At 33.4% G+C, this 15,174-nt stretch overlaps 1 protein-coding gene across 1 annotated transcript in view; it reads left to right on the forward strand.

Annotated features, from left to right (window-relative positions):
• Positions 1-620: 620 nt before the first annotated feature.
• The window catches only part of LOC149795612 (EP300-interacting inhibitor of differentiation 3-like), a 35,598-nt gene continuing 21,044 nt past the window's right edge, over positions 621-15,174 (forward strand). Inside the window, exons 1-3 of the mRNA XM_089965440.1 lie at positions 621-749; positions 10,010-10,090; positions 14,262-14,392. Coding sequence (XP_089821566.1) covers positions 668-749; positions 10,010-10,090; positions 14,262-14,392 — 294 coding nt within the window. The 5' untranslated portion in view covers positions 621-667. The remainder of the gene's footprint in view (positions 750-10,009; positions 10,091-14,261; positions 14,393-15,174) is intronic.

Below are 15,174 nucleotides of genomic sequence, written 5' to 3' on the forward strand. Positions count from 1 at the left end.
ACCTGATACCTAAGCACATTTCTCTGCCTTTGGTGCATATTTTGGCTATATCTGATTTTTTCCCCCGTGCAGATCAAGGTGGAAGGGCAATATATTCTTATCATACATGTATAACTTATAACTGTAAGATTTTCTAACTTAATTTTCATAACTTGACATTATTTGACAACTTTCTAAATTAAATAACTCCTTTTTATTGACATGAATAGTCAAATAAGTGCCGAAAATCTGGACTTGACCATTGACATGGTCAGATTTAAGAAAATAACCACGACAGATAATTACCGCGTGCATGTACTTTGATACTAGTATCACTAATAATAATCAAAGTAGTAAATGTAGAAGTAGTAGTAGTTGCATCAATAATAATAATAATAATAATAACAATAATAATAATAATAACTATTGGAAGGAAAGGGAAAAACAAGGTTATGAAGTATGATAAAACTCGAGTAAAAAAGTTAATATCCACACCTAGCACTGGAAAACTGAACGAGTTAAACTAGTATAGTTACTAGTCCCACAATGTAAGACATAGCACATGATGCCCACAACATAAATATCTTATATGTATGACTAGTCTGGTTACGTAAATGTTTTTTCCTTCATTTCATAGGTAAGAGAATGAGATGCAGAGAACCAAGCTGAGAAACTTCAGACAGCTACAATGGAGAGCGCGGACAAGCAAACCCCGGAGGAAAGAAGACGGATTAGGGAGTACTACAGAAATTTAATAGAGAACATACAAAGTAAAGAACCAGCACATTATATTATGTATATAACGTAAAGAATTGTGAGAATGGAACGTTCAGTTTTATTTTTTTGTAAAATCGGTAGCGTTTCTGAGGATCATCTATTTTCGAGGATAAAACTGTAATGCTTGTGTTACTGTAAATATAGTCAAAGTTTTTTTTGTCACTCAGACAACAGGTGGCTGACACAAACCTATTCTTGAAAAAGCAATAGCCTGAAAGAAATAACTCAAAGGGTGACAAAGTTCATCAGGTTACTACCACAGGTGCTCGACGCGAGCTTGATGTTGAGAAAAAAAAACACAATAATCTAAAGGAAAAAAATCATACAGAGTGACAAAATTACCTTAGATTTCCCCCATGACCCGTTTTGACACATGACCCTCTCTATCATAATATATAAGAGAGAAGGTACGGAACTTCCAAATACTTCGTTCAACCCATGACCCTCGATTTCCTTCTGCAATTTCCGTTTTTTAAGGCACACGACTAGTCCTACATGTAAGACCTGACGCTGATATTTATGTTTTGGGCGTAAGGGTCTTAACAGCCTAACTAACGGACCTGTGTAGTGTGTTTTGATGTCGACTAGCATCGTTACAAAAGTGAAATTTTCAGGAATATTTCACACAACTGACAACTAAAATAACGACGCTTTCCTACAAAGTAAAGTTATGTTTTAGTCAGTCTTTACTTACTCTGATGCCTTTTGTCTAATAAATTCAAATTATCACAAAAGAAATGGACCCGTTTTCAAGTTTTTTTGGCCTACATTTCAGTTGGCTGGAAAGCGATGCAAGCCGAGAATGAAGAAATTGGGTTAAGTTGAAATATTTTTTTTTTAACGAAACGAATAAAAAATATATTATGCCTATTGGAACTGTAAGCAGCGTTTCGTTTCATTCAAGAAACAGATCCCCAACATGAACCTACTTAAACTTTGGCATACCTCGACTACTGTTGTATTGCAGCAAATTTAAATGTATGTCAACAGAACAGTAAATATATTAATTACACATAAATTAGTAGAAGAATGTCGATACGGGCTGCCAAGTGTGTGAGATGTTCCTGAAACTTTGATTACTCATTCCAATGTCGTTGACATGGGAAACACACTATACAAGGCTGTTATTTGGATAGTAAGACTTAGCACATAAACAAAATCAACATGTGCTATGTCTTACATGTAGGACTAGGCACACGACCATACTATATGGGTGTTTTACTCTTGAGATATTTTTCTATTCATCATGCCATTCTTGACTTTTCTGCGATGTACCAAACTGAAGTTACGAGCTTGAAACATGTGATTTTTTACTCTGAGACAAGTTCGAGCTCATGTGATAATAGGTATAACCTTTTGAGCCAATCATATTTCAGCATTGATGTGTGTGTTGCATAGTTTACCTATTTTGAAAATAGAGTCGCATGTATACAGTGTATGTGCAGTGAAGAAGACAATGTCTAATTCTTGCATGGAACAGGATTCCTAAAGTTGAATCGAGTTAATGGTAAGTAAAAACTTACTTTTGTATCTACCACTGTTCTGTAATTCAAGAAGGGATGCACCATAGAGTTGAAAACATTGTACATGTAGTTCTTTCCACCGGTTTTCACATGTGCACGCACTTGTCCAAAATGAAAAAAATCACACGTATCTTTGCCTGTAACTTCAGTTTGGTACAACACAGAAAAGTCAATAATAGCTTGATGGATAGAAAAATATCTCAGGAGTAAAACAAGCCATATAGTATGGTTGTGTGCCTTTAGAGATGGAAATAGTGTAAGGAAATCAAGGGTCAATGGTGGAACGACGTATTTGGAAGTTCAGTACCTTCTCTCTTATATTTTATGATAGAGAGAGTCCTATGTCAGAACAGGTCATGGGGGTAATCTAAGGTATTTTGTCACTCTCTATGATTTTTTCCTTTAGGTTATTGTTTTTTTTCTTCTCAACATCAGGCTTGCATTGAGCACCTGTGGTTACTACTATGACCCTGTCTGACACCTGACCCTTTCATGGCAGGTAGCTACAATGGCATAGGTGGTTGAGGCTACCAGCTGGAGCAAGTAAAATAATTGCCCAAGAGAAAAAAGATGACTGTTATTACAATGTACTACATAAGTTGTGTTATATCTTATATTGAGTTTGGCTAATGATAGTCCTACAATGTAAGACTCCATCCATGTCCTACATGTAAGACATAGCACATGCTGTTTTTGTTTTAGTGCAATGTCTTACTACCCAAATAATGGCCTTGTATAGCATGTTCTGATGTTGGTTGACATTGGAATGAGTAGTAAAAGTTTCAGGAATATCTCACACACCAGGCAGCCTATATCGACACTTCCACTAATTTATGTATAATTAATATACTTACTGTGCTGTTTTTATCCTGGCGGAATGAAAATATAAAACTAGCAAATGGACGCATTTTGATGTTCCACTGACATACATTTGGATTTGTTAAATGCGATGGTAGTTGAGGTATACCAAAGTATGTTTAAATAGATTCATGTGGGGGATATGTTTCTTCAATGAAACGAAAGGTTGCTTACATTTCCAGTAGGCATAATATATTTTGTATTCATTTCATTAAAAAATAATATTTCAACTTATCCCGATTTCGGCATTCTCGGCTTTCATCGCTTTCCAGCCAACTGAAATGTAGGCCAATGAAACTTGAAAACAGGTCCATTTCTTCTGTGAGAATTTGAATTTATTAGAGAAAAGACATCAGGGTAAGTAAAGTCTGGCAAAAACATTTAACTTTACTTTGTAGAAAGGCATCATCGGTTACCAATTATATGTTATATTCCTGAAACTTTGACTTTCGTTATGCTGTTAGTGGACATCAAAACACACTACACAGCACCATTAGTTAGGCAGTAAGACCCATCACCCCCAGAACAAAAATATCGGATGATGTGTCTTACAATGTAGGACTAGACTCCTCCCCTGTTTTTGGGTCGTCATCTTATTGCCTCGATAACGGTGCTGTAACGTCAGTCGGGGTATTATCAGTCAATGTGTATTATGGGAATAATCAAAAAAAATTAGAAAAACTATTTAAATGAAAAGTAGTAACCTATATTATCATATTTAACATCCGACTGCATTGTGTTCAGTATTTTGAAATAAAATGATAATCTGATTATAAAAGATGAAAAATGTATTTTGTACTAAAACTAATGACTTTTCTAGCACTTCTGGTATTCAAATAGTTAATAACAAAACCATATTATTGCATTCTCAGAGAAAAAAAAAATGCCTGACCCAGCTTATGAATCCGACATGGTATAGACCAATTCTTTTTCTGTTTGACTGAATGTTTACTCTGACGCCTGCCATTGAACGTTTCGTTTGATTGGTTGATAAATATATAGGGGTACACATGAAGGGGGTATTATCGGACGTTTGAAATACATGCAGCAGGTTATGAAGTACAACCAGTTGGTTAATGTTTCATATAAATTAAGCTTTTAAAGTAGATAAAAACACTTCAGCTGATATTGCAGATGATTTAGTTGGTATTCCCAGCAAAACTGCATTGTTAACATGTGTGAGTAATTGATTAATTAAGAATCAAATATGTCAGTACTCTACATTAACCCTCATCACTAACAATAAAATAAAATCTTTTCACCAACTTGTTTCTTATTATTATTATTAATTATTTAAATATTTCATTTAAAAAAATGTAAGCTGTCTCATGACATGTCATCAAGACTGTTTACATAACAGTGTAATACACATTATTAAGACATAATGAAATGTTTATAACAATCCTTAGCTTGATAATTCATAAACTAGTAATGTAAAAAATAAAGATTATCTTGAAGCATTAATGATGTAATTTCTTTTATTGCACTTGGGTTATTGGAAAACAAAGTAGTACTCACCTTTCTGGCAGTACTGACATCAGCAATAACTGTTAAGTTTTTGGTTACATAGTTCATTTAAACATTTTTGAAACCCCATTATGCAGTTTTTATACAGGTGGTAACAATCATGATGAATAAAACCAAAATTTTGAATATTTACATTTTCTTGTTTAATTTATTTCTTGTGCTTGATTAAATTACATACGGTAAGGTTTAAACATTTTTTTAAAAATGTCAGAGAATACCTGGAGGTTTCTGATTTTACCCTGTGTTGAGCATCTATTTTGCATGACCCAGCATGATCATGTGATACATGTATGTTCGAAATGGATGCTGCAAAATAGCAGTTGTTGTTATTTGCTAACATTAATTCCACTTGGCAGGAAAAGCTTAAACATAAGTCTTATTACTGTATCCCATTTAATATTCATCTGATAATACCCCAACTGACGTTATAGTGTGTTCCGAGGTCAACTAACATCAGAACTAGGAATGAAATTTTCAGGAATATATTACACACTTGGCAGCCTATAGTGACGCTTTGCTACAAATTAAAGTTATATTGCTTTAGACTGCTTTAATAAATTCAGATTCTCACAAGCAAATGAGCGAGTTTTCAAATTCCATTGACCTTCATTTCAGTCAGCTGGAATGCTATGGAAGCTGGGAGTGATGAAATCTGTTGAAAGGATAAGTGTCTTGAATGAAACACTTTTGTTAATATTAGTATATTTTTTATTAATTTCGTTAAAAAAACATACTTCAGCTTAATCTGATTTTGGCTTTCCCAGCTTCCATTGCATTCCAGCCAACTTATGTTTTGAAGACATTTTCACTAATATTAGTTGACGAAATAACGCTAAAATGCCCATTAATGCTTTTCAGTGCATGACATATTGATATTTTTAGGCGATCTTCCAATTGACCAGTTATAAATCTACAAATGCAAAAAATGAAATTTGGAACAGTTCATAAGTCGTAAGAAAAGGAATACTGTACTTGATATTATAACATCATGGAAAAAAAAGAAGAAAGAATGAATATTGCTGCCAGTGGGCACAAAGTCATGACCTCATGTTTCTAAATCAGTTTTGTGTACGTGAATGTGTTGCAATCTTTAGTCAATTGGTCACAGTAACTACATACAAAAACATGCTAATTACCATTCAAAGATTACAAACAGGTAACAGTAACTACATACAAAAACATGCTAATTACCATTCAAAGATTACAAACAGGTAACAGTAACTATATACAAGAACATGCTAATTACCATTCAAAGATTACAAAAAGGTAACAGTAACTACATACAAAAACATGCTAATTACCATTCAAAGATTACAAACAGGTAACAGCATACTGCATCAAAGTAATTATAACAATTAGATCTTTATTATGATTAGGGTATTGACACATCATTTCCATATAAAAATCTTGTTTTCAAATTTTCCCCTTACAAAAATGATTTAGTAAATTTTTACATCAGCATTCATTTCAACAATGATGGAATGAATGAACTCTGCACAGCTCATTCTAGCGTGTCCTCTACAAAATGTAGTTCTGAACCTTTTGCAAATAATCAAAATCTCCTTTGCAAATTGGCAAGTTTCTCTTTTAGTTTTTGAACTTCTATTTTCCTGTTGATTAATTAAATATAAGACACGCTTATGATTTAAATAGGAAAGATGGTTTAAATGAAGAAAGTAGAGCACTGCAAACACAGCATGGTTTAACTTCTTGAACATTGAATGTACTGGCCTTCACATAGCAGCTAGCATATTTAAATGAGTTGGAAATATAAACTAAAATGAAATGACTGACTTTCAAGATGTAAGTCAAACATTTAAATGTATTTACAGTTCATCTAAGTCATTATTTTAATAAACATTACTACCAATGATACAAATTTCTATCCTTCATTTTTAATTTGCCCCTTTCCATTGATTATGTGACTACATCTTTTCCTTCATTAATATGTCACAAAGGTCCAGAGAGAGAGAGATGGTGGGGGAGATCGAGAAACCGTGGTAAAGCATGCCTGACAGACCAGTACAAGAGAGATAGATGTGGTGGTGGGGTTGGAGAGATTTAACATAAAGGCACTTATTCATTGCCCATCCCTATGTTTTTTTGTTGGGCAATTAGTCTGCTGCCTTACCAACCCATACAATGATAGAGAACAGTTGAGGAAGGGTAGAGTGGCCTTTGGACATGTTATTAGACACTTATTAATAGGTTTTATAAAACATGAAGAAAGAAATGCAAATAAAGAAAGCATTAAATAGATGACAATATGAATATTCCTTTGCAGTGGTTTGCTTTTCACTGTAACTAGTTGGTAGTTCCTGGGGTTATTTTTCAGGAGTTCTGTCTTTTCTATGTTTATGTTAAGCTCAATACTGTTTGCTTTATCTGCCAGAAACTGTGTTGGAATGAAGACTAATATTATCTGATGTCATATGCCAGTCATGACACTGTAGTTTGCATATTTGGATGCATTGAAACAATAGAATTCTAGAGGATGCAGATAATAGTCATAAAGCACTACATGTAAATTATTTGAGCAAAAATACCTATTTATTGGACAATAATTATAGCTTCTGAAGCAGAATTTAAAAACATTGGTTTTTAATGAACAAACAATTTGAGCTGTTTTTTCCCTCTCTATTGGATTTAATAAACAAAAATATTTTTTATTGTTTTATCTTATTTGCAGATGACAACAGTTTGATTTCAGTTACTTTCTATGGCTTACCTTATTTACAGAACAAAACATGAAAGCTTTCTTTGGATAGGAATCACACTCGTTCCAAGACAAGTTTCTTACAGACCTGTTTTTTCTTCTCCATATCACCTCTTCAGTCACCTCCCAGCAGTCTGTATCTTTTCCTTGAAATTTAAATACTACATCCAGTGTCAAAAGCTATATGGTAATTGCTTAAACAGTAGTCTATTTATTCATTATGGAACAGTGTAACAGTAGACAATACACTGCCATCATGATCTATTGTTACGTTTATTTACTTCCTATAAGATATGGTAATTGCTTAAACAGTAGTCTGTTTATTCATTATGGAACAGTGTAAAAGTAGACAATACACTGCCATCATGATCTATTGTTACGTTTATTTACTTCCTATAAGATATGGTAATTGCTTAAACAGTAGTCTATTTATTCATTAAAGAACAGTGTAACAGTAGACAATACACTGCCATCATGATCCATTGTTACGTTTATTTACTTCCTATAAGATATGGTAATTGCTTAAACAGTAATCTATTTATTCATTATAGAACAGTCTAACAGGAGACAATACACTGCCATCATGATCTATTGTTACGTTTATTTACTTCCTATAAGATATGGTAATTGCTTAAACAGTAGTCTATTTATTCATTAAAGAACAGTGTAACAGTAGACAATACACTGCCATCATGATCCATTGTTACGTTTATTTACTTCCTATAAGATATGGTAATTGCTTAAACAGTAGTCTATTTATTCATTAAAGAACAGTGTAACAGTAGACAATACACTGCCATCATGATCCATTGTTACGTTTATTTACTTCCTATAAGATATGGTAATTGCTTAAACAGTAATCTATTTATTCATTATAGAACAGTCTAACAGTAGACAATACACTGCCATCATGATCCATTGTTACATTTAGGCTCATACAAAATGCAACAAGAAAAGAGTGAAGACAGCAAGCTTTGTAAAATTTAACAAATAATTTTTTCCTTAGAAAAACAAGGTAAAAATGAGAAATACAAATTTCTAATGAAACTGGGTTCGAATCCAGATAAAATCCAAAATGGAAGGAGATGACATATGCTGTGGTCAGGGTCATATTGTTGTGTCAACAGTTCTTTGTTGAATCACAGAAAACAATATTCTAGTGTTTGAATTCTGTGTAAAGTTAAATAACTGTCTTTGTCCAAGAATTAATTTACAGCACAAGTATTTCCAGGGAAAAATATTCTCTTGGAATCCAAATAATTTGAAGAAAACAAAATAATGAGCCCCCCCTCAAAAAATGGTCACAATGTAAAACACTTTGACTTCTCAAGAGTTAAGGCAAATAATGACTATTCTTTCTCAATACATCAATAATAAATCTAGCTACAGCACAAAACAGATGCCCAGATGTGGGTCAGTTTACTGGAAAAACAGTTTGAAACAATTACTACATGTTATTTGTTGTGTACTCCATTGTATGGCCTCGATTTCACTTTATGAATTTTACTGTGAGAAAGAATAATTTTTTTTTTAAAAGGTTGTTTATGTCAACTCTTACTAATTCTGAATCAAGGTCAGGAACATGGTCAGCTTTAGATGGAAAGTTTCTATTATTAGTGTTTACATAAACAGGTAAAACTGAACTGAATTTCTGGAAAATGTTAAATCCAGTAAATAAAGTTACATATAAAAAATGTAAAACTAACAAACAATTAAATTAAATCAAATATAAATTAAATTAAATATACATAACACTATGCATTATATGTATTCTTAAAAACAGTGCAGACTGTGACATTTTGTTCCTGAACTTTAATTCTTTCATGTTTCACCGATGTTTGCAAACTTCATTGGATTATATAAAGTCTTAGTAAGAATTGTATGTAGTCTTATTTAATATAAATTATAAATTAATATAAAATATGCTTTGTAAAGTGAAGAAGGACACAAACCATAATTTTGGACTTGTTACTATAGCATTGTATAGTCTTTGCATTACTGCTCATCTTTCAAGTATATGGTATTTAGCATACAAGTTAAATTGCATTCACTAACTTCTATTGTTCATCGACTTTATAAATATATCATGATGTTTGTATTTGTACTGTAAGTACTGTTGGTATTTAAACAAATGAGTGATGTTTTGCCATGGCATATAAATACTGTGTTTAAAGAAATTTGTGCTGTTTTACGATGACATATGGTGTAGGGGATAAACGTCATCTTCGTGTTAAGTTGTGACTTTAAATTCATGGTCTACCTTGCCCATTAAAACCACAAAAGTTGGCACCTCCTGAATGTAAATTAATTCACAGTAATCTAGGTTATTATGGCATTATTTCCTTTTGATTTTGTGGTAATTAAATCCTAAGATGGAATATCATGACTTTTATGAACCATGATGCAATTCTGAAAGTAAATTGTTTTTACTGTTTCAGTGTCATGTCATAGAATATATTCAGGATATGACTGTGATTGACCATTTTCAGTTTGCAGAGAAAAGTCTAATAGATGAACTGAAACTAAATTATTGTCCTTAGCATTTTAAATGTAAATTTTAATGAGTGTACATGTGATTAAATTTGAGTTTAGTTCTGTTATAGATAAGTTTTTTTAATCTCTCTTCCAGACAACCAGGAGGATCTGATTAACCCAGAATCAGATGCACTCAATGAAAGACTACAGGAGGCTGAAGAGCTGTTTAAGCCAGGTAGTTTGTTATACAGGCATGAGAACAAATAAAGTATTGAAAAATGATTTTACCAGAATTTGACATGGTTCAGCCTACAGCAAGCAAGATTTAATCTGGCTATGTAGATCGTAGAATATTCAGCGAGTGAAGAAAATAATTTAGCAGCTATTAATTTATAGCATGCATGAAATGATTTATGGCTGGCATCTTGCTGCAGTCATTTTCTTTATAATGTTATCTTTGAGAACTAAAAACGAAATGCCATAATCAAATATGAAAATTATTCTTTTTGCAAAATAATACCTTGTATGAACATGGTTTAGTAAGACTAAACAGTTTGACAATATGAGCTTGGTTCATTAAGACTGAACTGTTTGACAATATGAGCTTAGTTCATTAAGACTGAACTGTTTGACAATATGAGCTTGGTTCATTAAGACTGAACTATTTGACAATATGAGCTTAGTTCATTAAGACTGAACTGTTTGACAATATGAGCTTGGTTCATTAAGACTGAACTGTTTGACAATATGAGCTTGGTTCATTAAGACTGACCTGTTTGACAATATGAGCTTGGTTCATTAAGACTGAACTGTTTGACAATATGAGCTTGGTTCATTAAGACTGAACTATTTGACAATATATAGCTTGGTTCATTAAGACTGAACTATTTGACAATATGAGCTTGGTTCATTAAGACTGAACTATTTGACAATATGAGCTTGGTTCATTAAGACTGAACTGTTTGACAATATGAGCTTGGTTCATTAAGACAACTATTTGACAACATGAGCTTGGTTCATTAAGACTGAACTATTTGACAATATGAGCTTGGTTCAGTAAGACTAAACAGTTTGACAATATGAGCTTGGTTCATTAAGACTGAACTATTTGACAATATGAGCTTTGTTCATTAAGACTGAACTGTTTGACAATATGAGCTTGGTTCATTAAGACTGAACTGTTTAACAGTATGAGCTTGGTTCATTAAGACAACTGTTTGACAATATGAGCTTTGTTCATTAAGACTGAACTGTTTGACAATATGAGCTTTGTTCATTAAGACTGAACTATTTGACAATATGAGCTTGGTTCATTAAGACTGAACTATTTGACAATATGAGCTTGGTTCAGTAAGACTAAACAGTTTGACAATATGAGCTTGGTTCATTAAGACTGAACTATTTGACAATATGAGCTTGGTTCATTAAGACTGAACTATTTGAAAATATGAGCTTGGTTCATTAAGACTGAACTGTTTGACAATATGAGCTTGGTTCATTAAGACTGAACTATTTGACAATATGAGCTTGATTCATTAAGACTGAACTATTTGACAATATGAGCTTGGTTCATTAAGACTGAACTGTTTGACAATATGAGCTTGGTTCATTAAGACTGAACTATTTGACAATATGAGCTTGGTTCATTAAGACTGAACTGTTTAACAGTATGAGCTTGGTTCATTAAGACTAAACTGTTTGACAATATGAGCTTTGTTCATTAAGACTGAACTGTTTGACAATATGAGCTTTGTTCATTAAGACTGAACTGTTTGACAATATGAGCTTGGTTCATTAAGACTGAACTGTTTGACAGTGTGAGCTTGGTTTATTAAGACTGAACTGTTGACAATATGAGCTTGGTTCAGTAAAACTAAACTGATAATATGTGCTTGGTTCATTAAGACTGAACTGTTTGATGGTCTCCAGAGTTTTACGATGACAAGCAGCTACCATGTTGCTATATTTTTCCCTGGACTGTTTATTTCTACCGTTTTAAAGAAGTTTGGATGGGCATACATGTGTAATGTCCCTAAACTCCAAAGTAGACATGTGAAACTTGGATAGTTGATGTTGTTTCTGTCAAACAAGTTTGAAATTTTGATTTCTCCCAATGTATGGGGTTTGGAGAGTAAATAGTTAATTTGTCTTAAATTTAAATTAACTAATGACTTGTTTGTTTTTATGTCTTATATTTGGCACGTGCCATCAGTGACCCAAATGTTAACAAAATGTCAGACTTAGACCCTCGGGTCATAACATTTAAACTATTGAAAATCCCACCCTATAACAATAAACACACTGGGTGTGTAAAGACATTCATACATCAACTGATATTTGCCCAGTGATCTGTCAGTATCCCTTTTCTGTGAATTTTGCTTCTGGCCATAACTTGAAAACTGTTACAAATGTCATTGGCCCAAGGATCTGTTATTATCCCCAGTTATGTGTCCCCTGGGTCATAATTTGGAAATTAATGAGTTCAGCATGATATATAGTGGATATCTACATTATTTTTGAGTATAAATAAGCAAATATTTAATGAGCAAAGTGGAAACATTTTGCATTGTCACCTGTGGCTTTGTCAGTCATGACAATAAAATGTTTCCATTATAAAAAAATGCAGATTTTCTTTTTATCTTATGGCAAAACTATCAATTTGCATGGATTTTTTTCACCGTTCTGTGCCTGTGCATTACTACATTATTAAAAAGAAGTACCAAAATTTGGATATCATTTTAAGATCTGTTCATCCATTTGGGGAAACAGAGAGAGAGAGAGAAGAAAGGAAAGAGAAGAATCAGCAGAAGAAAGTGAAATAGGTCTGGATATGAAAATACCTCTTTTTGATAGGATCCACAAGGGTAGATATATTTCCTAAATGGGAAAAGAAAGTTCTATTGGTGATATTGCCAATGTCACAGTTAAAATAGTATCTTTACTGTAGCAATATAATTTTAATCCTATTGATATATTTTAGCAGCTCATTATGAAATATATGATTTGCTTGACATAAAAATTGTATATTCAGGCAAGTTGACTCCTTTGTGTACTATCACCCATTGATACTTGGCCAAGAATCTCAAAGCTTGTTTACAATAATGATGGACGAGTGTGGGGATATGTGTTTTGCAAACACAGAATTTTTGTTCTATACATAATGTTGGACTTGAATTTTGTTTTTATTTTCATTGATGACGTGAATAAAGAATTTATGAGTCATTATATAAGGATAATACAAGCAGAAGAGTCAGTGATTGTCATATTTAACCAATCAGCTGCATCTTATTAATTTACAAATAGCTTGAAGGTTTACATCAATGAAGGTGTATCTTGTTTATAAACATAAGCTGTAGTATGAAATTTTCACAGAATGAAGCTGAGTAAACTTTAAATAATATATTGTCGTATTTGTTCAGTGACAGAATTGAAGAATTTCATTTTCGCATTTGTCTTTAAAATACCCTGGAGGAAACACGGTATTGCCTCATTTCACAGGCCATTTTATAGACGGATCCGCTCATGCTCAGTGATATTTGGGAGTTGAATTGACTTGATTTTTGCAGGTTTTCTTTGGGATGGGGGTTGTGGTTGTTGATTTTAGCAGCATTATTAAACATTGATTGCTCTATCCTGCCAAGGAAATGGGAGCTACAAACCTTTCCCAGGACACAATGAGGCAGCCAATCTGGGCTGGGTGGGTATTAAACCAGAGACTCTTGAGCGGGTGTTAAACCAGAGACCCTTGGATTACAAGTCTGATGCTGTACCACCTGAGCTACCAAGGATTCTGGGGCCCCGAGTGGCCGAGTGGTCTAAAGCACTCTCTGTTACGGATCACTGCCATCTCACCTCTGTCTGTGTGGGTTTCGAGTCTTGGATTTGGCCAATGTTGGTATGTGAGAAAGCTTGCCAGTAGCTTCTTGTAGGTCGGTGGTTCTTTCCGGGGTTTTCCCGGATTCTTCCTCCACCATTAATACTGGCCACCATGTATAGCCTATCGTGTGCTGAAAAATGGCGTTAAACTCCAAAACAACAACACAACAACCAAGGATTCCCCTGATCTAATTATGATAGGATTTGGATGTGGCAGAATAAGGGTCTGTTTAGTTGATATTTTAATTTTACAAATACACTGTTCCAAATACATGGAGTTTCCTCATGTATATATATGAAAACATTTTTCGTATTAAAGACTAAGGAAAGATCACATTTTGGTTTAATGTTGGTCACTTGAGACTCAAAGTTGGATCATTTTGCTCATTTGCTCATAAAGTTTAATGTGTGTCTAGTTTAGGTCACTTTATAAATATTTTTATTTTTAATCTTTCATGGGGGAAAACTTATTTTAAAAGATTTGGGGTTATATCATGTATTTCAGCTCTAATTCTGATCTATTGTTCTAGTCAAGACAACACGGGAGGCAGTTTTGGACTCCCAGGCTATGAACCTGATAGCAAACCTTGGTAGAAAGAAAGCTCAAGCCTTGCATACAGAATTTGTCAAGTTCCAGCCTGTAGAATTTGCAGAGAAATTGGTATGACCATTATCCTAATGTGTTTACAGAAAAACTGTCTAAAATTATTGGCTTATTATAACATTTTGAGCAAAAAATGTATCCTCTGCCTACTTGTGGCTCATGCGTGATACTCAACATTCTTAATTGATAACATCCTGGAAAATAAGATTTCTGGGAGAAAAGTTTGATCAGGAGTTTTTACTGTTTGACACAGGTAGGCAGAAAAGTACTTCATCACCAGTATTATAGTGTTCTATTAACCAGTGTTATAGACTGATTAATAAAACACATTTTCTCAATGCAAAAAGACTATACTTGGCAACAAACCATTCACTGAAACTGAATAGGTGAAATATGGTATCAGAAATGAAGACAGAATTTTGTGAGTAAATACACTCTTTATGTCTATTTTTGTCAAGCCAGCTTAACATAGTGATCATTTTGATGTCCATCTATACATCTGTCCACACCCTTTGTGGTCATTTTCTTGAGTACATTGGTCCACAGTCATGTTACTTGATATGTGGATAGATCTTGATGTGTAAAGCACCAGTTCACCACAAGGTTTTGCTCTGGGCTGAACATGCATACTATGGCTAGTTTCATATTTGCTCAACAATGTTAAAGGTAATTCAGACTTGGAATTGGAGCACTGGACACATCAGGAATTCTGATTGGATGTTATTTGTTACTGACTGTTTACAGGTATGTGTATGCTCCTACAGATGTGTATAGACTCATACAGGAAGTTGCTGAATGTTTACAGGTTTTCATATGCTCATACAGGTATATACTGGCTC

The sequence above is a fragment of the Sinohyriopsis cumingii genome, chromosome 7, assembly GCF_028554795.1.
Source record: "Sinohyriopsis cumingii isolate HCF-2022 chromosome 7, ASM2855479v2, whole genome shotgun sequence".
In the NCBI taxonomy this organism is placed as follows: Eukaryota; Metazoa; Mollusca; class Bivalvia; order Unionida; family Unionidae; genus Sinohyriopsis; species Sinohyriopsis cumingii.